Consider the following 25,025-nt stretch of genomic DNA (forward strand, 5'->3'; position numbering starts at 1 on the left):
AGAGTACCTGCAGAACATGCAAACGAAGAGAGAACCCAGAACCTTGTGGTAGTTTTAGTGAGAAGCTTCTGAGTGAAATAACACTGCTACTACTACTGATAATGATAATAAATAATTAAAAGTTTGCAGTCCCCTGAGAGATACATGAATGACATATCTCTAATTTAAAGACCTTCATCCCACATTGACAGCACATAGTATGCACATCTGCCTTTGTGTAGTGATGACATAAATGCTAAGATCTTGTTACCCTTTGTCTACATTTTGGATCATTTGTATTGATTAAAGCACGTCTCTGTACTTGTCAGAGCATAGATGAAAGAAAAGGAGGAAATGATGCCTCAGTGTGTGCAGGAAATGTGCACCAGTCATTTAACACTGTAAGAACCACAGACTACACTAATCACTCATCTATAAATATCCAATAACAACTAACATCTAAATCTATCTATGCAAGCTACACTAGGCAGATGTGCATCAGCTGCAGGTAGCTGCTGCAGTACTTGTTCAGCACCTGCATCCAGTTGTTGCAGCATAATGAGCACTAAGCAGCCAGTTTCCCAGCTCAGCATAACGACACGCTGTCGATCAATATTTGGCTGTGGGTGCATGTGAAGCGCAGTATGTTTGTCATTGTTCACTCCAGTGTTGGTGTAGTGGAAGCCTTGGTGACAGATAGCAGAGCAGATGGTGAACATGATCTGGAGTTTCGCAGCCTGCCTCTAACAGACTGGCTTTGTCCCGAGTCGTCTTCGTGGGCTGACGGCAGCCTGTAGCTGCAGTGTTCAGATAACTGTTGATTGTCAAAGGAGGTCGGCATGAAGGATTTCAGATGGTTCATGTTTTAAGTGTTCTGATGTGTAATCTCACTTCTGCGTGCTCATTGTCAGTCGATGCAGCGGTGAGCATGAATCGGTCTTGTGGGCAGCTGTCCGCAGGTTTCTGCTATTAAAATTAATGATTGGTTGAGAATGAAACGATCTTAGCGACGCAGTCTGTCGGTGTCTTGTGTTATTACAGATGCAGCTGATGCAGATTATAGGTGATCAAAGACAGCAGCGTGGAGTCCCTTTATTAATTCCCCGTGGCCAACACGGTCAAAACTAATGATTAATGCTTATTCCTAATTACTGATGTGGTCCAATTAGGGCCAGGGGTTAACCTCAAACACTGTTGTGGTTTATTTACTGTTCTGAATGGGAAACAGGAGTTTGGGGAAAAGCCACGCACGTGATTTTCTTCACAAAAATTGCCCGAATTACTCTTTTTAACCTAAACTACTAAATAAAACTTGTGGCTGCCACTGAAAAAGATCTGCACCACTGCTGATTTTTAAAAAGAAGTTAGTGCTTTAAACACTTTACAGACGCTGTGTCACTCGTTTTCATTTTTGATCTTATGCAGATCGCACAGACGCAGGGTTTCGAGGATGAACTCTGACGCACGATGTGAAACATCTTTGCATGTAACCAACAAATCAGACGAGGAAGTCAGGGTTGCAGATGGCTGTGTTGTCTGAAGCATTAGTGGTCACACAGCAAGTCAACAAGTGACAACAACAGATGCCTCATTTGAACTAGTTTTAACAGCGTCTCCCCATCTGACAAAAGAAATTATATTAAATCTAAAAAATGTTTCAGATCGGAGAACAAAGTTTTCTCAAATGAGTCTGTGACCCGACTCTGATCCATGTGGGATTTGCTGACATGGAAAAGATAAGAAAGCCTTTGAGGACAACAGGCCAAAATAGTTGGAGTGCTAGTAGGGCGTGTTTGCTGAAGTATGATGTTCATGATGTTCTCGACCACGTGCCTGATATCCTTCCTGATAAGCTCAGGTGTGTTTGACAGTTCAGAGGTGTGACGACAGTGAGTCACGATCATGAGTTAGGCACAGTGGTTAGCGCTGTTGCTTCACAGTCCAAAGACGTGCAGCGAGTGGGCTAAGATCAGGTGGTGATAATAAATTGTCCACAGGTGTGAGTGTGAATAGTCGTCCGTGTTAGCCCTGGGACAGACTGGCGACTGGTCATGGTAATAATTAATAAACTATTTGCTTTTGTTGGAAAAATCTTTGAAACAACTCTACAACCCAGCTGTTTTATGGAATTAAAGCAGTGTTTGTTCCTTCTAACCAGATATCACACACCAACTCTCAGCAGCACAGTGGGCTGTGTTGTTGTGATTGAACTGTCTGTGACCTCCCTCCTCTCCAAGCTCTGTATCTGACATCTGACCTCCAGAGCTGATGGGACCTGTCAGATAGACTAGCACTGGTCTGAGTACAGCCACTACCCCGGGGGATAATGTGGATGGAGGAGATACAGAGTAATCCATCACAAAGCATCAGCTCTATTCGCCCTCGCTGCTAGCATCTGAAATCTTCCGCCTATAAAAAGGGCCGCCCTTTGGGTCTCGTCTCAGTTACTTTCTCTCCTTGTCTCTCTTTTTCTGGGACTAATAGGATTAAATTAATTGAATATCACAAGTGCTTTGGGCAGTACCAAGCTGCTTTAGCTAACTGAAGAAGCAGAAATGGAGGGTTTTATTTAACAATGGGGATCCTGAGCAAAAGAGCGCTAATCGGACCTTAGAGCCCTCAGCCTTTGCTCCCATTGAGCAGAGCCATGGAAGATAACTGCTTTAGCAGATGTAACTGCAGTACCGATAAGGCCCGCGGTTATCTGGTCACCATAGTGCTACTCGTTCAGTTCACAGGTTCTGTTCAAAGACTGGAACGAAAGAGAGAGGAAACAGGAAGAGGAGCCTGGTGGAGGAATGATGCCAGTCTGCTCGTGGTAGCTGGGACTGTTGAAATCTTCAGCTCATATTCAGTGTAATCGCTACAGGAACTTCACAGAAGAGATGAGCTGCTGTTCAGATCTGTGTTTCAGTCTTAAATGTTACCTCTGAATATACTGGCATTACTCATGTTTAGTGTCTGCACATTAGTCCGTACCCTTCATCTCCATACGTCGTATCAGTTTATTTTATTTGGCTTTCAGTTTGACAGTGTGGAGAGCCGTCAAGCGAAAGCCAGCTAATCAAATCTGTTATGCTTTTCTTTTCACTCTCTGTCGTGTGCAGTTGTTACAGTGGCTGACACGGAGTGATTGATATCAGTGTATATTTACAAATGACCCCAACGAACCAAAAGCTCAGACTGCTCTGTTTCAGGCTGGTCTGTCTACCCTTGTCTCTGTATGATGGCACAGAGTAGATATTGGTCTCCTCAGGTACGTATCTCAGGCTGTGAGCACACAAGCCCCGCCCACCTGTTCAAAAATACTGTACGGGGGAGGGGGAGCCAATCAGGAGGAAGTTAGCTTGAAGGGAAGTAGCTAAAGCAGCTTGTTCCAAACGTTTTACATGGGCGGCTACACCAAGGCGACATAAATACGGATTAATCCAGTCGTGCGTCATATGAAGTTACAGTAAACAAAGAGCTGGATTTCCTTGTTGCTGGACAGCAGCCTGCAGTCAGCTGTTATAGTTGTCAACAAGTGTCACGCAGAGCAATCCCAGCCTGTTGTTCTTTGAGTCTCTCCTCCAGATTTCATGGTCTTCTGGCAGAGACCTTAGTCTTCATCATCCCAGTTGGTTTCAGGTCAGGACTTTGTGCAGACCAATCAACAGCTCCCATTTTGATCTTCTGTTGGTAGTTTTTTACCAGGATGTTTTGGATTGTTGCCACATTGAAAGACAAAGCAGCCACTCAGGCCCAGTTGTCCATAAGGTTTTCTTTCCAAATCTGCACACATGCTCCTTTCCTGGTGATTCTTTCCACCTTGACAAGATTCCTAGTTCCAGATCCACTGAAGCACCACACTGTAATACTCCCACCACCGTGTGGGGAGGGTCTTCTTTGGGTTATACACCTCTCCCTTCTTTCTCCAAAAATAAGCAGTAAAAAAACTCTAGTGTAGTCACCTAACCAAGCAATGTGCTTCCAGTGTCCATGATCTTTCTCCAGCTTGTCCTTAGCATACTTCAGCCTGGCTTGAAAGTGTCTCTGCTGCAGAAGTGGAGTTTTTCTCCATCTGTAACCATCAGTCTGTGTCTCTGTGATTGTTTTCTTTGAGACTATAATTTCCTGCCTTGGCTAAGTCAGTCATCAGGGTCTTTCAACACATTTCACCAGAAATTTGAATTCTTTCACTTCCTTGTTTTATATACTGAGCGGCTTGCTTTGAGTTTGTTGATGACGCGTCTCGTCCAGTTCTTGCTTTGTGAGCATCATCATTTCTTTTGTTTTTGGCAGGTTGTACCAAAGGACAGCTCAAGTTTTAATATCGTGTAAACTGGGAAAAAACATCAGTTTTATCTTTATTATCCAAGCGTAGAGCATTACATAGCACATAACTGCACAGGGGCTAATAATATTGTTTTTATTCTTTCTGGCATAATTCTGTTATTTTGTCCACATTACGATTTCTAAAGAAACCTGGTAACCCTTCATGCTATGTTAAAAATCCCTTGCTGTGTTAAAAAAGCACTGGTTTTTGATTTCACAGGGGATAAACAGTATTGTCCAGCTGTACATAGATGATGTTGATATGAAATAAACACTAATTGTTGCACTTGTTGTTGTTGCTCAGATCTCTCTCATCTTTTTTAAAATGCTATACACACAGATGTTTTCCTGCATTTGCATTAAAAAGGACGGAAACACTTAAAACCATCTCGATCAGAGAATTTGCAGATATAAAAGGAGAAACATGCTGGCGTTACACTGTGTAACTCTGTAACGGCAAAGCAGCAAAGTTTTTGGTCGCCTTCGTGCACAGCGTTCGGGAGAAACAAACAGAAGGCTTCCTGCCTCCGAGGATTTACTCGTGACATTTCCAGCTCGTTTCACAGCCAGTGCAGGTGCTTTCATTATAATCAAATGGCAGCCTTAAAACAACAACGAAAAACGCAACAGTGAACATGTGCTCTATCTCTCTGATCTAGTCTTTAACAAACGTCACCTTGTGGCTGTTTTCTCAAACAGGAAGTACGAGGACATGTTAGGGCTGCACTTGAGTGTTATTTTTAGAGAAGTTCATGAAAAAAACTGTGAGATTTAACATAAACACTGTAACTTAACTGAGACTCAGACACATGTTTTCAGCATCTGGGATTTCTTTAATACCAGAAGGTAGTTTCTGATGACGGGGAGATTCTGAGGGTATCGCTTCATCAAGGTCAGGCTCACATGACCTGAATATATATAGTGTCAGTAGATTGCTTTGCATCAACTTTGCCCATTTATTTATTTATAATAACATTGTCCGTGTAGACTGTCCTGGATCAAAGGATCCTGTCCTCTGCTACTTTATTTAACCTCTGTTAATATTTCACAACGATACCGTAACATTTCAAATGTAAAAGTGATCATAAGGTAAACACACTGTGACCTCACAAACACCTACATCAGTGCAGTTTTGGATGGTATTTAGCTGACAGCATTTTAATGTTGGTTTTATAATTATTGACAGTTAATAAAGAATATAAAAGCAATTATATTCGGGCTAACACATTAATAGACAAGACTATTGGTCTGTTATTATTAACAGCAGCTGATTAAAATGGATTTGAAGGCGGGTGAATATCTCACTAGCTAAAAAGTCGGGTAAAGCATGAGAACTGCTGAGTATCTGTACATGATGGATTGTTGGTTTTCTGAAGTTACAAAAATTGTTGGTCCCCCTTTGTTGACCCAACAAGCTCATAGCTGGGTAGCATACCCACTGTAGATGGACACAGTCGAGTCCTTGTGTTGTGTAGAGGACCCAGAATTGAGCCCTGTGGAACTCCGCCACCATCCTTAAAACACACCATTACACATGTGGCACAAGGATAGAATTCTTGTGAGTTTTTGGCTTTTTTTGGATAACATTTTAGTCTTCCTGTATGTCACAGTTGATTCTTCTGGTAGACTGTGTTCCATTTCACACTGTCCTAGTGTCTGCCATCCGACATCCGAGTTGATCTCAGGTCCAAGAATCTCTCGTTTCAGGGATCTGAGAGACCAGGAACAGTGTGTAATGCAAAGCTTGCTGACAGCTGCTGTTGGAGGGGAATATGTGGTTGCAGTGGAAAAATATATAGTTACATGTGAAAATACGTTCTACAGTCCAATTTTCCTCTTGACTCACAAAGTAACCTGACATTAAAACTGTGATTACACGGAGTGTGAAGAAGGAAACTAATTCATTTCCAAACCCACAATTGAAACAAAAATCTAAGTTTTGATGGACTGGAATCATTTATTTACATATTATTATTATTATAATTGATAGATGCACACATTTTTGTTGTTCTAGCTGCAGACAAAGCCAGGCTTCCTGCTACTTGTATCTTCATGCTGAGCTAAATTGAGTATTTAGCTCTTACATTAGAAAATGTTATATTGTAAGCTTATATTTTATGATTCTCATGTCATTTCCAGCTTATGAACATTAAGCTAGGCTGCAGTTATCTGTCATTTGGTAACATGGTGTGATGAGTCATTCAGTGTTTATTGCCCCCAAAAACATGTCAGAGGTTCTCCTCCCGTTCCTGTTGGTACAAATCTAGGATTGACTCTTTTCGTGTAGCATGACGTGGATTCTGACAGTCCAGACAAAATGAATATTGGATGTGCAGCTCTGCTCTTTAAATTCCATCCTGACTTCTTTGTTCAGTCTTTATTGCTTTCTAAAGCTGAGCTCCTGCTCGCTCCTGCTCGCTCCTCTCTCCCACTATTCTTCTCTTCAACTCCAGAATCTTTTTTTCCCTCCCTCTCTTACTGCAGTTACCTCATTTCACTATTCTTTTAAAACCTTCTTTCTCTAGAGGACGTTGCTCTTATAGCCGGGTGGTCCAGCCTAATCAGAAATAATATAACGAAGCTGCTTGGCTCTCCACAAACTTGAACTGCATCCAACAGCAAACTGAATTTCCAGCCAGGAGAGCGGAGGGTGAGACGGGAAAGGTACAGAGTACATGAGCTGTGGAGACAATGAAATTAGGAGTACAGAGTGGAACGTTAATAGGCACAGAGGGCTGGGTTATTAACAGAAAGGAAAACATCTCTGAGCGTAGACTAGAGCAAACAGGAGATCATTCTGTTTGCTACCACAGGAAAAACAAAGCAGGATCTGTATTCCCTGGAAGAACAAAGATATCGTCAGGTATCAAGGGACAGTTGATTTGGTGAACATAGAACAGGAAACCTGAGATAGTCGGGAAAGGATGGCAGAAAAAGTGTCACTGTGAAGAAATGTATATTGTAGATTTTGAATAGGACATCTGCACTGACGTCCAGAAGCGTCCTGTCAGTGCTGTGTTTGGAGCAGCAGCCCATACTGGAGTCCTAATATTGTACAGATGTTAGTGGAGTCATTTACAGAAGGCCTGAGGTGCACATTACTAACACAGTGATATTATTTTGAAAAATATGAAATATGAGTGCAGCCAGTAGTTTTATGTGGGATGTAAAATATGCTGTTTGTCCGTCCATGAAGTTATTTTCTCCTTTCAGACGGACGAGAAATCGCTGAAAGAAAGATCCTGATTTCTCTGTGCGACTCCTAAAAAAGGCCAAATCGATAACAAACCAACTGTGACAACAGGAGTCAGGACAATTACACTTCAATCCAGTGTGCGTGAGTGTGTGAGTGTGTTCACACACACACACACACGGTCATGACAGTGAAGATGTGCTCTTGGAGTCTGAGAGACTTTTTAATTCAGCTCGTTTTAATGATTTGTCTCTCAGCTGTTGAGCTCTGTACCGCGGGGGTGTCACAGCAGCAAAACATTATCAGGACAGTCCACATAGTCTCTTCTCCTAATTTCAGGTCATTTTCACGGCCTTGCCCACACACGGCACTAGTGCAAAATAAATAGTCCAGAGTTCCACGGGGTCTGAAGAGCCTCTTCGGTTCATCTCAGTCTTCCAAAAGCCGTCAAAGCTTTTTACATTTGTTCTGTTGGGATTTCATCATGAAGTTCTACGTTAGAATGAAACCTGTGTGCCAACTCCAAGCTGTAGCTGCCGAGAAACTAAATCTGAGGAGAGGTTGAGTGATTTGTTTTGTATCTATGTCCAGAAACTGTTGGGAAGCCACGAACCATCATCTGTTCAGCTCTGGGTGTCCTACAACCGCCAGCCAATGAAAGCAGCCCAGTTTATGACCCGCCATCCAATCACAGTGAGTGTTTTTTCTTGTGTTCAGAAGTGCTTTACCCAACACATTTGTCCGTGAGAAAGCAAAGGTACAGTCCCGTCAGATGGTCTTAAATCAGTCTCGTAGTACAAAGCACACAGCGAATACTGAGGACTGCAGAAGCCAATGTGTCGTTTCCAAACGTGCAGTTCTTCAAATGGCCACTGGAGGCCGATGCCAAAAGTGAAACCTTAGACTGTCATGTTAAAATACCCAACCTTAGCCAAGAAGCTAACATGTTTACAGGTTGGTAGAAAAAACATTTAGTTCTCTTTAGCTAATTTCCCAATTTATAAGAAGTGTACAGGCTTTATCATTTTATAAACTCTCTCAAATATTTGTCATGCTTAAATTATGGGAGTGGTTGATTTAACCGACTAGTGTGCTGGAACACGAAGCTGCTTGGACTCAACTCGTAACTTTGAACCGTATTTGTAGTGCTGGAACATTTTAAACTGATAAATAACACAACTCACTGTTTGTTTCACAGGTTTTTGATTGAACTTAGTTAACCTGACACAGTTTGTAGAAACAGCTGTTAACTAATAACTAGGAACTTCAAAAACCAACACGTTGGGAACCATAATCTTTTTGCTGAGGCTTCAACACATGCATCCTGAAACTATGTGTGATGTCATGGTAGCTACAGCTTTTATATAAAGTCTGTGGTGCAGAGTGTTTATGCTGTTACTGCTGATGGTGTCAGTTTGAACAAACATAAGGATATTCTTTATTTATTCATGAAATGTTTTATTGTCAGACCTTTGGTTAAATAACTGTACAGTATTGCTGCAGAGAGTACCTGAATAAGTATTGACTTTCACTCGGTGTGTGTTCACAGCTATAAACAGGGTTTCAAATTCAAATTCAAATTTTTATTTGTCACGTACACAGTCATACACAGTACGATATGCAGTGAAATGCTTGGACAACTGCTCGTGACCTAAAGAAAACAAAAAAGGAAAAGGCTATGAATAAGATAGGAAATAAATATGAAAAATTAAAAAGGGTCAATTTAACTAAGAAGGAATAAAATATAAATTAAGGTTAAAAATGAAATAACTGTACAACACAAATTAGAATGAAGGGTAAATTTAACTGGGAAGAATAAGATAAAATATATAAATTAAAGTTGAAAATAAAATAACTGTACAACAAAATACACAATATAGAACTAAGAAAGCAGCTTCAGCTCTGTCATTTTAAACAGGATGTGTGATCTGCGCTCCCGGTTGCAGCTACATTCATGCAGCCTTTGATGCTGATTCATGCATACATGCATATCTGATCCATCAGAGAGCCATGTGACCGGTTACTCAAAGGCCTCAGGCTGTAAGCACAAAACTTTGAAACTGACTCATTAAGGTGAAACTCCTGGAAATAAAGACGTCCAAGGTGTAATATAAGACTAAATGTGTGTTCTCAGCATATGTGTGAGGAGCACACACAGACAGCAACAGCAATAAAAACATTGAAACATAACAGCGGAACATTCGTTGTTCCCATTTCTAAAAAAACATTACACAACACGTTCCCATTTCAGAGCATCGAGTCTAATCGGACTTTTAAGCCGGTGAACTATAGATGACCCCCCCTCTCCCCCCCGACCCCCCCACAGGAGTACTACATAGCAGATGCATCTGAGGACCAAGTGTTCGTGTGTGTGAACCACTTGAACAACGTCACACACCTCTACATCTCAGACACACAGGGTCTCGCCTTCTCTCTGTCGCTGGAGAACGTGCTGTATTACAGTCCTGAGAGCTCTGGCAGCAACACACTCATCAGGTACTGCACACACACACACACACACACACACACACACACACACACACACACACACACACACACACACACACACACACACACACACCTACCTGTTTGGATACAAAAGGGCAAACCTCTCGTTAACAGATTGTCAGGCTAACTAAAAACACATAATCCAGTTTCAATAAAAATCCTTTGGTGAGGGCACTGCAGTGGATTTGGAACATACTGAGATCTGTTCAGTCCCTGCTGGGTCCATATATGAACCATGTGTTGGGCACTGTACAAGTACAAAGAGTGTGTGGACAGCATGAGGGATAAACTTGCCATAGCCAGGTGTGCAGAATCATATCCAGACTGATGTAAGTAGACTCAAAGTTGTAACTGGGCCTCTACAAGGTGCTAATGTAATGGTCTGAATGGGTTTGCTCACCATTGTAGGTGCTTGGGTCCCACAGCCGAATGTGTCTGGAACACCTTCATCCAGCCTGCCTCCTTACAGGCGTCTGGACCGTCTCAGCTGGCTCTTTGCTTTTAATGCTTTAGTGATTTTTCCCCTTTTCCTTTAGATAAGTAAATGAGCAGATCACATGATGAACCAAATTGTACCAGCAGATAAAAATGACTGCAGTCTGTACCTGCAGGACAAATCGAGCACTATCTGCAGCCTTGCCAGTAATTGAGTTGTTCCCATAGAAACCACAGCAACTGACAGGAAGGCCTCTTGCTGTCTTTACAAATGCTTGGTAACAGTATAGGTTTTGCAAACACTTGAAAGCAGTACGTCCTTTTCTAATAGTGCATTCAACTGATAGCTGTAGTCATTGTTTGCCTTCTATATAATCACGAGGACGATCTGGTGTTAGTTTTGCAGAGGCAGTCCCAGTGTTGGCTTAGCTTCCTGCCAAAGCTGATTGTTTCTGTTTATCCAACAGCGTCTGCTGTTAACACTTCTCTGTCTTCTGTTTCTCATGACTCATTCTGAAACAAAGCATCAGACTGTGAGTTTCATGCTTCCTGTTTACCTCTCTGCTGTGTGTAAAAGTTGCCTCATGTTCTACGTTTGAACAACTTGATGATATTACTTTCTGTGCTTCTGTGGTTCTGACTGAAATCATCTTTAAAGGGTCCAAAGCGTGGTCCTGGGATTGGGTGTTAGGAGGACTGGTAGGCTAAAGTGTGCAAAAGTTACAGTTAGGAAAAACAAACTGACAGCAGTGTTCAGTGGACAGGGTGGGAGTGCAAACCAGAGCTCTATCATTGAAGTAAAATAATGAAAATATGATCACGTTGAATAAAAACACAATTCCTTCCTTCCTTTTAAATATTGTAAATAATTTGTATTGTTGTATTGTAGAAATAGATAATTACCTTGACATTAAATATTACAGAATCACCTCAGATGTTCCTCTCTGACCCTGCCACCATGTTCGCGTTTGCTGCGCAGGTATTTTGCCAATGAGCCGTTTGCAGACTTGCACCGTGTGGAGGGGCTGAGGGGCGTCTACATCGCCACGCTCATCAACGGCTCTGTGAGCGAGGACAACATGCGATCTGTCATCACGTTCGACAAAGGAGGGACGTGGGAGTTGCTTCAGTCGCCTGCTACCGACAGCCTGGGCGGAACCATAGACTGCCAGGTACGCCAAGTTTAACTTATTGCTTTCAGTTGTTTCTTTCCCACAGAAGCACGAAACATAAACTTCTATTACTTCATCAGATTTCCATTTGATGGATTGATTAGTTGCCACTAATAGTCCTACATTACTTTGTTGTCTGACTAACAGAACCAATAAGCTCAAATCTGCTGGAACTTTTTGTGTTCATAATTTCTCCACTTTTCTCTCGCTCTCCAACACCACAGCTCCAAACCATGACAGAGCTGATGGCTGTAGACGTCCTCTGTATGTCTTGATAATGATTTGAACTAAAAATTTGACCTGATGCAACAAAATTATTTTTCTCAGTCCAATTCGTTTCCCAAGTTAGACAAAATCTCACATTTGTAAACCAAGAAAGCTGAAGCTGGACGTTGCATCTTCAGTGTTTTGTTACTCACCCAAGTGGCTTCTTCAGTCCAGAACTATCTGAAGCTAGTACATGAGAGCAAACTGCAGGAACAGCTTGAAGTCTCTGGGATCTCCTTACCTGAATGACTGAGCATCCAGTTACTGCTGCCTAAAATCAGCAAACACAAGTTTGTATCACATCTCATGTTAGCTGGTGAAACAGTTTGGTGGGTTAGCCAACTAAAATTTCCACTCACACTTGATTTCAGTATTGACACGTTTGCAAACAAGAAGATTAACCAGCTAGTTATCATATATTTTGCATGAATTTGCCGATTGTTAGTTCTTAATATTAGTTAATAAAGCAATTTGAAAAAGGCCAGTTAAGCTACCAGGTCAGCCCTGGGAGTTAGCTAACCCCTAAACACTTGCTTGGTGAGCTAAACTGGAATTTGTTCTCTCCCCAACCAATCACAGCAGATGGCCCCGCCCCTCCCTGAGCCTGGTTCTGCCGGAGGTTTCTTCCTGTTAAAAGGGAGTTTTTCCTTCCCACTGTCGCCAAAGTGCTGCTCATAGGGGGTCATATGATTGTTGGGTTTGTCTCTGTATCTATTATTGTAGGGTCTACTGTGCAATATAAAGCGCCTTGAGGTTACTGTTGTTGTGATTTAGCGCTGTATAAATAAAACTGAATTGAATCGTTCGTGTTAGCAGGCATACTAGTGTTAGCTAAGTTTAACCACGAGCAGGAATCTTAGGGTAAGATTCAATGACCCAATGTGAACTGCTGATGTCGCAGAAAAGCTCAAATCGGGTAGATATGAATCCTGTGAATTGAACAGCTAAGTGTCATCTAACTTTTCTCTCGTCTGCTTTTCCCTCGTAGCTCAGTAAAGGTTGCTCCCTTCACCTGGCTCAGCGCTGGAGCCAGTTGTTTAACATCCAGCTAAGAAGAATACCCATTTTATCCAAGGATTCTGCACCTGGACTTATTATGGCCACAGGTGGGATAACACGGAATAAAAGTTTTTCTTGGATTTCATCGATTCCTCATTATGAATAGATTTCTTTCCCCCAGCTCATTCGACCTTCCTGTGTAGGACGCAGACTACAAGCAGTGAAGTCAAACATTGACAGATTTTAATAGGTCCAACACTTTTGTCTCACACTCAGTTTACAGATGGTGAACTTAAACTTTCAAACTCAAGTCAAATTATAGTTGCACTACTAGAAACCTCTGGGGTTGTTGTGAACAGGGAAGAAATGTCCCAGAGCTTTGACGAAAGCCTAAGAGCTAGATGAGGAGAGTTTCAGTGCCATCTGTTGGAGGATGGCTTGTTGTACTTTTCAGTAACTTCCTCTTGGTTTATGATAACACTGATTCAAATATCCAGTGCAAGGCAAACAAGTCTGTGATGTTTGAGATGCCTCTGTCTCTCTTAGTATGTGGCCACTTCCTGTATTGCTGAAAACACAGGAAATAGGATTGCACCTTGTGAGATATGTGTTAGAAACTTGCTTCATGCATCATTGTTGAAACATCTGTCCTGCTTCTCATTACAGTTACACAGTTGCAATTTAAATCTCAAAGACATAAATAATGTGAAAACTGTTACCACATGTTCAATTCTCATGAATTCCTCAGAGCGAAGTGGAAACAGTGTCAGTGCTGCAGAGACATTATGGCTGCAGTTTGAGTTGTCTCTGCCTCGTCACAGCTGGTCGAGAGCACTGATTTGTTGATACTCTGCAGTGTTTAGGAGACTGCAACCAGCCTGTCTCTTTAATTAAATTCTTATTAGATGATGGGCATGGAAAGAATGCAAGAAAAAGGGAGGGTGAGCGGAGGAGGAGGAAGGAGCGCTGCCAATTGCTGCCACCATGTGCTTCATTATCGCTCTCTTAGATAGATGGGCTAATTACTGCTGCAGCACCCGGCGGGCACTTGACGGGTCAAACACAGTCCTGAGTGCAGGCATGAATATGCACGACCACCACAGGAAACACTTTAGTTCCATGCAGTTTAACTTCTTATTTACAAAATATTAAATATCATTGATTAGTCTGTGCTGTGAGTATACACCAACATTAAAACCACCTCAGTGACATCGGGTACGTCTCTAAGCCCAAAGTCCTCACATGAAACCGTCGCAGTTTTCCTGGTTCGGAATCATGATGTTGGCAACAAATCCTTCAGTTGATGTAGATCGCACCTGGATCCCGCCTCCATCCGTCCTGTTTCACTGTCGAGGTTTCTCATTGTTTTGTTGTTGGCTTCCATTGGTGTCAGTTATGGTCGGTCTGTTATTGTCTTTGTAGTTCAATTTATTTAATACAAGAAAAGATATTGTAATGATATTTAAAATGCATGCAGGAACATTTACACAACACGTCTACAAAACACATCAGACTATCAAGAGAAACCAAAAGAACCAAAAAAACTGAGATAAAACACGATAATGTTTAGAAAAAGCATAAACTATCAAAGTAAACAGTCGACTTTTAAAACACGGACGAAACCATGAAAACCACAGACACCATATGAAAATTTAAATAAACCAAACAATGATAAAATCAAGATGAAACACAACACAACATAGAAATGTTGGCAAGTTTGAACTTTAAATGACAAAGTTGTGCATTCCTCTTTAAAATTAACGCGAAAGTCACCTTGTTTTTACAGTTAACACAGAAACATTGCAGCTGTACACAACCAAACACGCTGGCTACTGAAGAATATCTCATTTCCTTCCTTGGAAAACTCTCGGATCGTTTACCCTCTCTGCTGGGTACAGGGTGTTTTCGCTCTGCCAGGCGGGTGGGTGGTCATGCAGATTTGTGAGTTTGTGAGGTGAAATAGGACTTTGAAATTGACACCAGGTGTTCAAATCTTAGTGACCATGATGATGTCAGAGGCCAGGTTTTCTGAAAATCGTGTGACAACTCGCATAGGTGCGATTTAACTTGGACACCCGATGAATGCGATAACTCCAGAACAAGGCGATGTAGAATTTTCAAATCAATACCACAGGTGCAGCTACTAAAATTCTGAAGCTTTCCTGAACGTACGCAGACTCCTACCACAGGTGTAAGTGCTAAGAGGCTGACGAGTAGCTCTGACGGCAACAAGTATGTTTAAAGAATGAGTTGATGTTGAAGGCTGGTTTATTTAAGATATATTTTGTATCTTATCTCTGTTAACATGGTGTACAAGGAATGACTGTCCCACAGTAATTCCCGGGAATATTTGTTCCCTTTGATATTGGTAAGACCTCAACGCAGTGATTATGTGATGGATTTGTGCCGAACTGAAGTTCAAGACTGTATTTGTTTGGTGGCTTTCTTTAAGGCTTTTTAAAATAATGTTCACAAGAATTGCCGGTTCCCCTCGAGTATTGGCAACACAAACAACAAAGGCGATTGCTGAGAGATCACAGGGTTTTATTCCTGTGTCCTCCCGTCCATGTGAGGGGAACTCTTAGAGAGTCCAGGGTCAAAGGAGTGATGCTGGAGAACCTCCAAGGGTGTGACGCACTGGTCTGCAGCCAAGTCCAGTATCAATTTAATCAAGCTGACCAGCTGGTCCTGCTTTGCGGCCCTGTTAAAACCACCATTAGAAGGTGGGATTGAAATCCGTATTCAGTTGTTGCTGTCTTAAATCTCCAGCGGTTTTCATTGCAGTTGTGTTCTACGCAATAATAATCAGAGCTCATGCCAGGGTCCAGGCATAATCTGGTCTCCTACAGAGGTCAGGGTCAAAGAAGTGATGCAGGGGAACCTCCCGTCTCCGAGGAAAGCCTCTACCTCGTGGTGCTTTCACGCTAAAATAATAAAGTGCTCCAGCTTCTTGTACAGTCAAAGTCGAATAAAATAAATATATATATGCAATCTAAACAAAGGCATTAAAAATGACCTTTATTCTGTCTTTTTGAAAGGATTTGTGATGTTAATAGGATAAAATGAGTAATCTGCACTTTAATCACACATTGATTGGTTGATTTAGAACCCACTGTGTTTCTGTCGCAGACATCATGCAGGATGCTGTAATCAGTGGCAGCCATTTATTTTTCTCTGACACTTTCTGTGATGATATTTAACGTTTAGTGTCATCAGCCCGTTTTACTGGGAGAGAGAACCAAATTCCTTTCAGAGGCATTATTACAGCCCTGAGCAGAGACACATCAGCCATGCTGCTCTCATTCTCATCTGTGCTTCTGTCATTCACCCTGAAATATTTCAATGTGATTGATGTCCTGAGCGGTTGTTGTCTGTTCTCGAGTGTCAAACACAGAGAATGATGGTCCTGATCCTTTTCCTGATGGATAGATGGGGGATACACTAACACGCATGTTGGAGGGCATTTGGACGAAGATATAAAAATTTCTTCCCAACTTCCAAACTCCAAAGTAAATGTTACCTGTTGTGCAAATGTGTAAGAGCGCTGGAGCAAATAAACGTTGTGTAAACAGGCGTAAAAAGTATTTTCAGTCTGCTTCACATTTTTTTTCACATTCAAATTTTCTAAATCTACTCTACTTGTAATCTCTGCTTCCTCGTTATCAGCCCTGTGATGAAGCTGCAGTTGTTATCTAAAGAAACACTAAAAAGTGCCGCTGCTATAGCAGCTGTGTGAGGTTGTGTTAGCTGTCACATTGCTTCTGTCGCTGATAAATGCTAACATCCTACATTTTAAATAATAGCTAATGCCTTTAGCTAAGCAGATAATTATTTTAACTTTCTAATGATTTTAATTAGAAAGTTAAAATTTTAACTTTAGTTTCATCACGGTAGGCTACGACAGGGTAAAACATGTCAGCCTCTATCTGACACTCAGTATCAGAACAATGCCCAACACAGGACAACAATGTTGGCTCCCTAGTGGATGTTTCCAGAACTACAGATGGATCTCAGCATCTGTAGGCGGATTCAAGCAGGCCTCTCATCCTTATGTTTTATATTTTTTTTATTTTCATTGTGTATTTTATAAAATGTTCTAAGCAGATTGTTCCTGGAGGATTTCATTTCCAGCAGATACAAATGCCACATGCATGAAAAGATTCAAAATGCTCTGGCTTAAACTCCGGAGTTACAAAAGCAGCGATCATATGGAGTCAGAGTGTGTTAAAGGCCTTTTCTGTCTTCTGATTGCAGGATCTGTTGGCAGGAACTTGGCCAACAAACCCAATGTGTATGTATCCAGCAGCGCTGGAGCCCAGTGGAGAGAGGTCAGTGCAAAGTTTGAGAACAACAAGAACAGTGGAGACGGCTAAACTGTGTGTCAAAGAAAAAGTCACTATTCAGGCTTAGTCCTGTAGACAGGCTCGAGCTTTATTCAGCTTTCGTAGACGACTGATGTTCTCATGCCCACATGTCATGAAAGGACGTTACTGTTAATTCATTTAGTGTTCAAAGGACATCGATGATATTTTCAAAAGTAATTAGTGCTTCATTAGTCTCATACTCTACTGTCCTTAATTCTAGCAGCAGATTGATGGGGATTGTTCTGACTTTAGAACTGGCACTAAAGTAGCTTTATTGCCGCCTGACATCAGACACATCACTATAATCAGGTTCCTTATGTGTCAGATGACTCTGACATGTGTCTTCCCCGCAAGGATCAACCTGGGAATCTTTTGTTTGTTAGATGAACGTCGATATCACTTAAAGCTTTACCGTCTAGTCCACACAACAGCACTGTTGTCTTTACACTAAATTTCTTCAACCCTGTGAAGCACATTATGTCTCACTCACACTGCTTGTGGTAATCTAGGCATTGGCAGGCCCTCATTTCTACACCTGGGGTGACCATGGCGGCATCCTGATGGCTATTGCACAAGGAGGCCCCACCACACAACTGAAGTAAGTCCAGATGGCTTTCCTAAACTTCCTCCAGCCGAGGAAATGAATCGGACAGGAGCTTCAAACCCAGAGAGGTTAACTTGTGACAGCTTTAAGAAATCTGGCAGGCGGAGCACATAAACGGCACCTACCGTGTGGTCGTGCCCATTAGCCAGCAGGAGCAGACTGTGTGAATGTGAAGCTGCCTGCTGGAGTTAAACAGCAAATAATCCTTCCACTAATCAACAGAACTAGATTAAAACACCTCTGTGCCAACACCTACCTTGCAGCCAACTTTAATTCATGAAAGTGATGTATTATAACGATATGTATCCAGTTGGCTTCATTTCCATAATTCATTTTATCTTTCCCTGATTACTCAGTAACCCGATTTTATCTTCATATATACAAATGTCCCTATTACTGGGTTAAGCCCGACTTTTAATACACGTCGCGCTCCCACTTTAATTTGATATTAACTCATGTTTGTTTGTTTCATCTGATTGTCTTCTCTGTCTTGCTGTTGTTCCCTCGGTGAGTGAGTGGGCATGCAGCAGATGAGCTGATAACTTGGTAACCTTGGTGATCAAACATTACTCAGTTATGTTTAGTCGACAGTACGTGAGAGGCTGCTACCAAACACATTTAGAAGATACGGTCATTAATAATACCACGCCCCTGTCAGGTTCAGCACCAATGAAGGCGAGACGTGGACCGACTTTCGGTTCTCAGAAAAGGAAGTGTACGTTTACCAGCTGCTGACAGAGCCCGGAGAGAAGAGCACCATCTTCACCATTTTTGGCTCGTATGCCGAGCAGAGACACAGCTGGCTCATCTTGCAGGTCAACACCTCTGACATTCTGGGTAAGTCCACGATTGAGAATGGAGATCTTTAGTTCTTAGCAACAACAGCTAAATGCAGAAACAGTTTTTTCTCAGTTTAGACTAAAGCCAATGCTGTAGGGGTGATTTGTAGTCATCTGTAACTTTTGATTTTATACATGTAGTTCTTATATAAACTGAAAATAAGTAAGCAATTCATATAGTGCCTCCATATAATCGTCCAAACAAATGTCCAGAGATATTTCAGATGGCTGTAGAGTGATGATGCATGCTTGCAGGTTGGTTCTCTGATTAATAACCTCATGTAGTAACTGTAGCTAAAACTAGCATAACTCAGCAGCTACATGAAATAATTTAGATGACAGAAATGAATGTCATTAATTAATCGATGAATACAATCATAAAACTGTTATAAGATCTGTAACATTTGCTTGTAGCACCTAAAGTTCATGTATGTAGCCAACGTGCGCATGGTTAGCATGGTCAGAGGGCCCGGTGGCGCCAGTGTCCGGCAGCCTCGCCTCTGTCAGTGCGCCCCAGGGTGGCTGTGGCTACAATGTAGCTGCCATCACCAGTGTGTGAATGTGTGTGTGAATGGGTGGATGACTGATTGTGTAAAGCGCTTTGGGGTCCTTAGGGACTAGTAAAAGCGCTATACAAATACAGGCCATTTACCATTTACCATAATGACAGTAGCTAGTGATAGCATAGCATCCAGGGTTTTTAGGGAGAATGAACTGTAACAAAATGTAATACACTGTAGCAATGTTGCACACAACTACTGCTCATGTACCAAAAATAAACTCACTTTACATTTTTGTTATAAAGATTGTACTTTAGCTAAAATAGCCAGAAAGCACATGCTAGCTGTTTGCTGTTGTTAACTAAGAGCACTACATTTCATTAATTCCAGAAGACCCTAGGGCTAGTAAGGAGTAATGGTTTACAGAGACACATGATTATTAACTTGGGAATAAATTAATGTATAATCACCAAATTCTAGTAGCAGCTAACACTAATAAAAAGTTTCTATTATTTAAAAATGTGTTACTGTGTAAAAAATAAACAAATAAAATTAAAGGTTAAATAAAATTCAAAGAAGGAAGACGTACAAAAACAAGCCAAGTCATTTCTAATCACCAATATTCCAATTTAATAATAGGAAATAACTATAATGCTAATTTACTTCTAAAAGTAAATATGTAACTTGAAACGATGAAAGCTAGGAGAAAGGCAAAGGATAAATACTAAGCAACACACGCCAGCAGAAAGGTTTATCTAGAAATACTGACTTTATAAATATACCATCAAGAATATTTCAACTCATTTGTCAGATCCACATCATGTCTACTTTTCCTTGGATGTTTCTTTAGGCGTGCCTTGTTCTGAGAAGGACTACAAGCACTGGTCCCCATCTGACGAGCACGGTAATGAGTGTCTGCTGGGCAGAGAGATAACGTTCAAAAGGCGAGCGCCTCACGCTACGTGTTTTAACGGAGAGGATTTTGACCGGCCGGTCACCATCTCTAACTGCTCCTGCACACGCCAGGACTACGAGTGGTGAGAGTCCACAAACTCTCCAGGCCTTTGATTTCAGAAGTCTTCATTTGTTAATCAGTTCTTTTTCTACTCCATATCCGAACATATCAGGTTTTTCATGATTGATTTCATAATGATTTATCACCAGGACTTGATGTTATGATGCAGAGGTTAAATTTCATTTGAAAGGATGCATTAACAAGAATAATGAAAAGAAAAGCAGGACTACCCCCCTGTGTATGGGTGGGTTAAATACTGTGTTGTTGTTCTTTATTGGGAGGTGCTGAAACTCACTATATTGTTTGTTTCCCCTCCTCTTCCTCCTTTCAGTGACTATGGCTTTAAGCTGAGTGAGGACTTGTCCCTTCAGGTGTGCGTGCCTGACCCTGAGTTCTTGGGCGACCTCTACGCTCCACCCGTTCCTTGTCCTGTTGGTACTACCTACCGCCGCAGCAAAGGGTAAACTGCTGTTATTAACGTGCAGGAATGCAGAGCCTGCCGTTCTTCTTCTGCAGTTTCTTAGCATAATGCCGTCGTCCACAGCAGTAATGGAGTAACGGATGCTAAAGAGGAATCTAAATCTACTAAACCATATATTTTTAATCAAACTGTGTTGGAAGAAAACTCCCATGCTATGAACACTGTAGTGATTCTGGCAGATATCCTCGTGTTGTTCCTGCATCAACGTGGTGACGTCTGTGATTTGTCATGTGCAATGTTGATCCTGGTCATTGTTATGATGTCATAGTTTTGCGACTTGGAAAAAAAACCTTCCGATGTCCACTCAAGAAAAAATCCCAAAAAGGAGGGGGTTAGGGTCGAGGCTGGACGTTAGGGTTAGGGTCGTGGGAGTGTGGGCGACAATGTTTCCACATCACAAAACTATGACATCACTACAATGTGATTGGTCATTTGAAATTAGAACCTTATTGATCCAGTAACGACACCAACGTAACTGAATGTGTCCTTCGTCCTTTGTTCGGACGCCACCAAGTTGCTGACAGATGAAAGCTCTTTTATTTCCCTCTTGCAGCTACAGGAAGGTACCAGGAGACAGCTGCAGTGGCGGAGATGTGGAGGCCCGGCTGGATGGAGAGATGCTGCCTTGTCCTGTCGGAGGTAATCTGCTTTCTCCAAACATTCAAAGATGCAGCTGAGCGTGCTGTGGAACAGTTCAAGGTGTCACGTTTCCAAACAAATGTTACCATCCAGTTTTACTGACTGGCACACAGACTTGGTAACCTGTGGGGGTTTTGTGGGAGAAAGGTGAAATCCAAATAAACATCCTTTATTTTAAGCATTTCTGCTTCTCCTACATATAAATACATTAGACACCCTAAAAAAACGTAGATGCACAGCACTGCGCAAAAATCGTGATCAAGCTTGACACAGTTGAGCTTCCGTTTGTGCTGGCATTGCTTCACAGCATGAAGAAATGAGGGGCGGCTCAAGATGTTTGGACCGTCATGTCCAACAGTTCAACTTGACTTTTAATGTCCTGCTAGCTGTGTTGTAGTTATTGAGTATGGGTCAGTAGTAGAGTCTCTATAATAGACCTGCTCTGAGAGGTAACAGCAGCTGGGCCGTTTCTAACTGGATGTATGACAACATGACGGCTGTGTTGAATGAATCAAAGAGATCATGTTTTCAAATTAATGAAGGAATTTACTCGACATGAAGCAGCCAATCGGTTTGTGTCAGTCGTTGAAGTTCTTTGCAGTGCAGCTCGGTGTCAGTGCACGTTTGTAGTCCCAGTGTTTGTCTTCAGGCTGTCTCCTGTGGTTTTGCAGAGAGTAATGAGTTCATCCTGTACGCTGTGAGGAACTCCATCCATCGCTACGACCTGGCCACGGGCACTGACCAGGCTCTGCCTCTGGCTGGCCTCAGGGAGGCTGTGGCTCTGGACTTTGATTATGACCGCAACTGCCTGTACTGGGCCGACATCTCCCTGGACACCATACAGGTCAGTGGCTCCTCTAGAAGATGCAGTCGGTGTGTGCTCTCTCACAGCAGGACAGCATGGTGCTAACTGTGGGGCTGAGACGTAGAGGGAGCTTAACCATTCAGCTGTTACTGACCTGCGTGTGTCTTTTGGTCCTGCAGCGCCTGTGTCTGAATGGCAGCACAGGTCAGGAGGTTGTCGTGAGGAAAGACCTGCAGAATGTGGAGGCTCTGACCTTTGACCCCATCAGTAGACTGCTATACTGGGTGGATGCTGGAGCGCAGAAGATTGAGGTATAGAAAACATTGTCAGTGTTTGTCACTCAGGATATCAGACACATCAGAGTCGCGAGGTTATCAAACTAAAACAGTTGCTTGTTCTTTCCAAGTTCTCCTCTTTGGTCGTCAGATTATATTCATAATCACAATAATCTGTCTTCTTGACACAGCTTCATTACCGTTGACTTTTCCCTGTTATGTTTGAAGGTTTCAAACCCTGATGGGGATCTGCGGCACACCCTGCTCAACTCTTCCATCCTCGAACACCCGCGAGCTTTGGTTCTGCTGCCCGGAGAGAGGTGAAGAGTTTAAAGGAACCGAGTTTTATCCAGCCTGTGATTAAAAGAGTGAATCTGAAACGAGCAGCTTCAGGCTGATTTGAAAAGCTGACATTTCCAGTCAAGAACAAGAAATTATAATAAATATAGTGTTTGCTGATATTGCCTTTTTCAGGCAATCATGCAAAGATCCAGCAAACACAAACCTGCAGAGCAGGAGCATAAAATACACATCGGTCACCAGTGGTTCTGACTATTTTCTTAAACCTGATCTTAAGGTAAAAACACAACAATGCTCTGATCACCCTTTAAAAAGGATGACCAGACAAACTGACCACAAGATCATCTCTGAAAACAGATCTGGCTTCACTTCTGCAAACATAGTTCTGCTTTTCCTGAGACATCGGGATTCCTGTGGTCTGCTGCTGATCTCGTTTTCCACTTTCTCAGAAAATGAATGTATGGTTGACTCACTGCACTCACTTCCTCCCTTCTCTGTGTACATTGTCACTCTCTTAGAGTTTAAGCTTGTATTAAATATTTGACCTGGCGCCCAATCACAGTCAAAGAGTGGCCAATGGGCGCATTCGGTGCAAATTCCTAATCTTGTATCCTCTCCATGTCCAGTCTGATGTTCTGGACTGACTGGGGAGACCAAGCGCCTGGTATTTACCGAAGCTACATGGATGGAACCAACGTGTCCCGCATCGTGTCCGAGGGTGTCCGATGGCCCAACGGCATCACGGCCGACGACCACTGGCTGTACTGGACCGAAGCCTACAGCGACCGCATCGAGAGGGCCGACTTCATCGGAGGGCAGAGGCGCGTCCTCATGGAGGGGCTGCCCCACCCGTACGCCATAGCTGTGTTCAAGGTAACAACATGTTTATGAGTGTGTGTGTGTTTCAGTCTTGATGGATTGGGTGGATTGTTCACACTTTCGCGCTGCATGCTGTGTTCAGAATGACCTGTACTGGGATGACTGGTCTAAAATGGGAATCTTCAAAGCTCCAAAGGCTGGTTCCCAAAACAACGAGCTGATTGTTGGCAGGCTAACTGGGGTCATGGACCTGAAGATCTTCTATAAGGGGAAGAACAGAGGTGAGGACCAGGCAGGGAGGTGATGATGCTGTCAGTCTTCTTCAGGTTTAAATGAAATAAACTGCGTTCTTGCTCTCGTCAGGCCATAACGCTTGTGCCGACCAGCCGTGCAGCCTGCTGTGTCTGCCTCAGCCCGGCCACAGGCACACCTGCGTTTGCCCAGACGGCGCCCCGACTCTAACGACGCCCAGCGGAGAGCTGCAGTGTCAGTGTCCCCAAGGCTACCAGCTCCACAACAACACCTGCATCAAGACGGGTGAGAATAAGCACGTACTGCTTCTGGAAGACGCGTGTCGTAAGATATACGGACACAAAGCCTCCGACAATTAACAGTTTGCATGTTTGCATATTTCTTCGACTCCAGAACACAGCTGTCTGCCAAACCAGTATCGCTGCTCCAATGGCCGCTGCATCAGCAGCATCTGGAAGTGTGACAGCGACAACGACTGTGGGGACATGAGTGACGAACAAGAGTGTCGTAAGTACTCAGCAGCGTTGCTGCCTTCATGACAGAAACAATCAACTGTTGCAATAGAAACAAAGCTCTTTTTTCCTGGCGTCCTTCTCCAGCCACTACGACTTGTGACCCGTCCAACCAGTTTCGCTGCGTGGCCTCAGGTTCCTGCATCCCTCTGGCCTTTAAATGTGACCATGAGGATGACTGTGGAGACAACAGTGATGAGGAGAACTGTGGTACGCATTAATAAAACTGTGTGATTGTATGGTTAAATGTGACTTTTATTAAAGCACTTTCATTGGTTAGGAAGACTAGAAAGTTAATTAGGTTAGGGTCATCACACAAATATTTTAGTTTAGATCAGCAACATTGTTTAACACTTTGATGTATTTCTCAGATTCTCATCAGTGTGGGCCCGATGAGTTCACGTGTGCACGTGGTGTTTGCATCCGCAAGAGTTGGCGCTGCGATGGAGACAATGACTGCAGAGACTGGTCAGATGAAACAAACTGCACTGGTGAGAAAGACTCAGCATCATACATGATGTCCCACAAAGTTAAATCAGAGAAGGTGTGAGCTGCAAACGCTAAACAATTACAGTAAACTTCACAGTCATAAAATAAAACTACAAAGCTACAGCCTTTAACAGTGCAGTTAGTGTTTTTTTTTAAAGTCATAAAAACAGAGCTATTTACACAGCCGCTAACCGCTAACCACACGGTTAAAGTCACAGAATGACTGCTAACACACAACGACTCAGCTGCAGGCACTGAAATGTA

The 25,025-nt window shown here is 42.6% G+C and overlaps 1 protein-coding gene across 2 annotated transcripts in view; it reads left to right on the plus strand.

Moving 5' to 3' along the window:
- sorl1 (sortilin-related receptor, L(DLR class) A repeats containing) overlaps positions 1 to 25,025 on the plus strand; it is a 90,242-nt gene that overhangs the window by 44,427 nt on the left and 20,790 nt on the right. For both annotated transcript variants that reach the window (XM_026193589.1, XM_026193590.1), the window contains exons 7-25: positions 8,078 to 8,179; positions 9,813 to 9,982; positions 11,409 to 11,601; positions 12,857 to 12,974; positions 17,122 to 17,195; positions 17,741 to 17,829; positions 18,494 to 18,672; positions 20,025 to 20,211; positions 20,521 to 20,649; positions 21,224 to 21,309; positions 21,981 to 22,153; positions 22,294 to 22,425; positions 22,618 to 22,709; positions 23,316 to 23,562; positions 23,651 to 23,789; positions 23,872 to 24,045; positions 24,154 to 24,267; positions 24,360 to 24,482; positions 24,644 to 24,763. In XM_026193589.1, coding sequence (XP_026049374.1) covers positions 8,078 to 8,179; positions 9,813 to 9,982; positions 11,409 to 11,601; positions 12,857 to 12,974; positions 17,122 to 17,195; positions 17,741 to 17,829; positions 18,494 to 18,672; positions 20,025 to 20,211; positions 20,521 to 20,649; positions 21,224 to 21,309; positions 21,981 to 22,153; positions 22,294 to 22,425; positions 22,618 to 22,709; positions 23,316 to 23,562; positions 23,651 to 23,789; positions 23,872 to 24,045; positions 24,154 to 24,267; positions 24,360 to 24,482; positions 24,644 to 24,763 — 2,641 coding nt within the window. The remainder of the gene's footprint in view (positions 1 to 8,077; positions 8,180 to 9,812; positions 9,983 to 11,408; positions 11,602 to 12,856; positions 12,975 to 17,121; positions 17,196 to 17,740; positions 17,830 to 18,493; positions 18,673 to 20,024; positions 20,212 to 20,520; positions 20,650 to 21,223; positions 21,310 to 21,980; positions 22,154 to 22,293; positions 22,426 to 22,617; positions 22,710 to 23,315; positions 23,563 to 23,650; positions 23,790 to 23,871; positions 24,046 to 24,153; positions 24,268 to 24,359; positions 24,483 to 24,643; positions 24,764 to 25,025) is intronic.

Source organism: Astatotilapia calliptera, chromosome 14 (assembly GCF_900246225.1).
Source record: "Astatotilapia calliptera chromosome 14, fAstCal1.2, whole genome shotgun sequence".
Taxonomy (NCBI): domain Eukaryota; kingdom Metazoa; phylum Chordata; class Actinopteri; order Cichliformes; family Cichlidae; genus Astatotilapia; species Astatotilapia calliptera.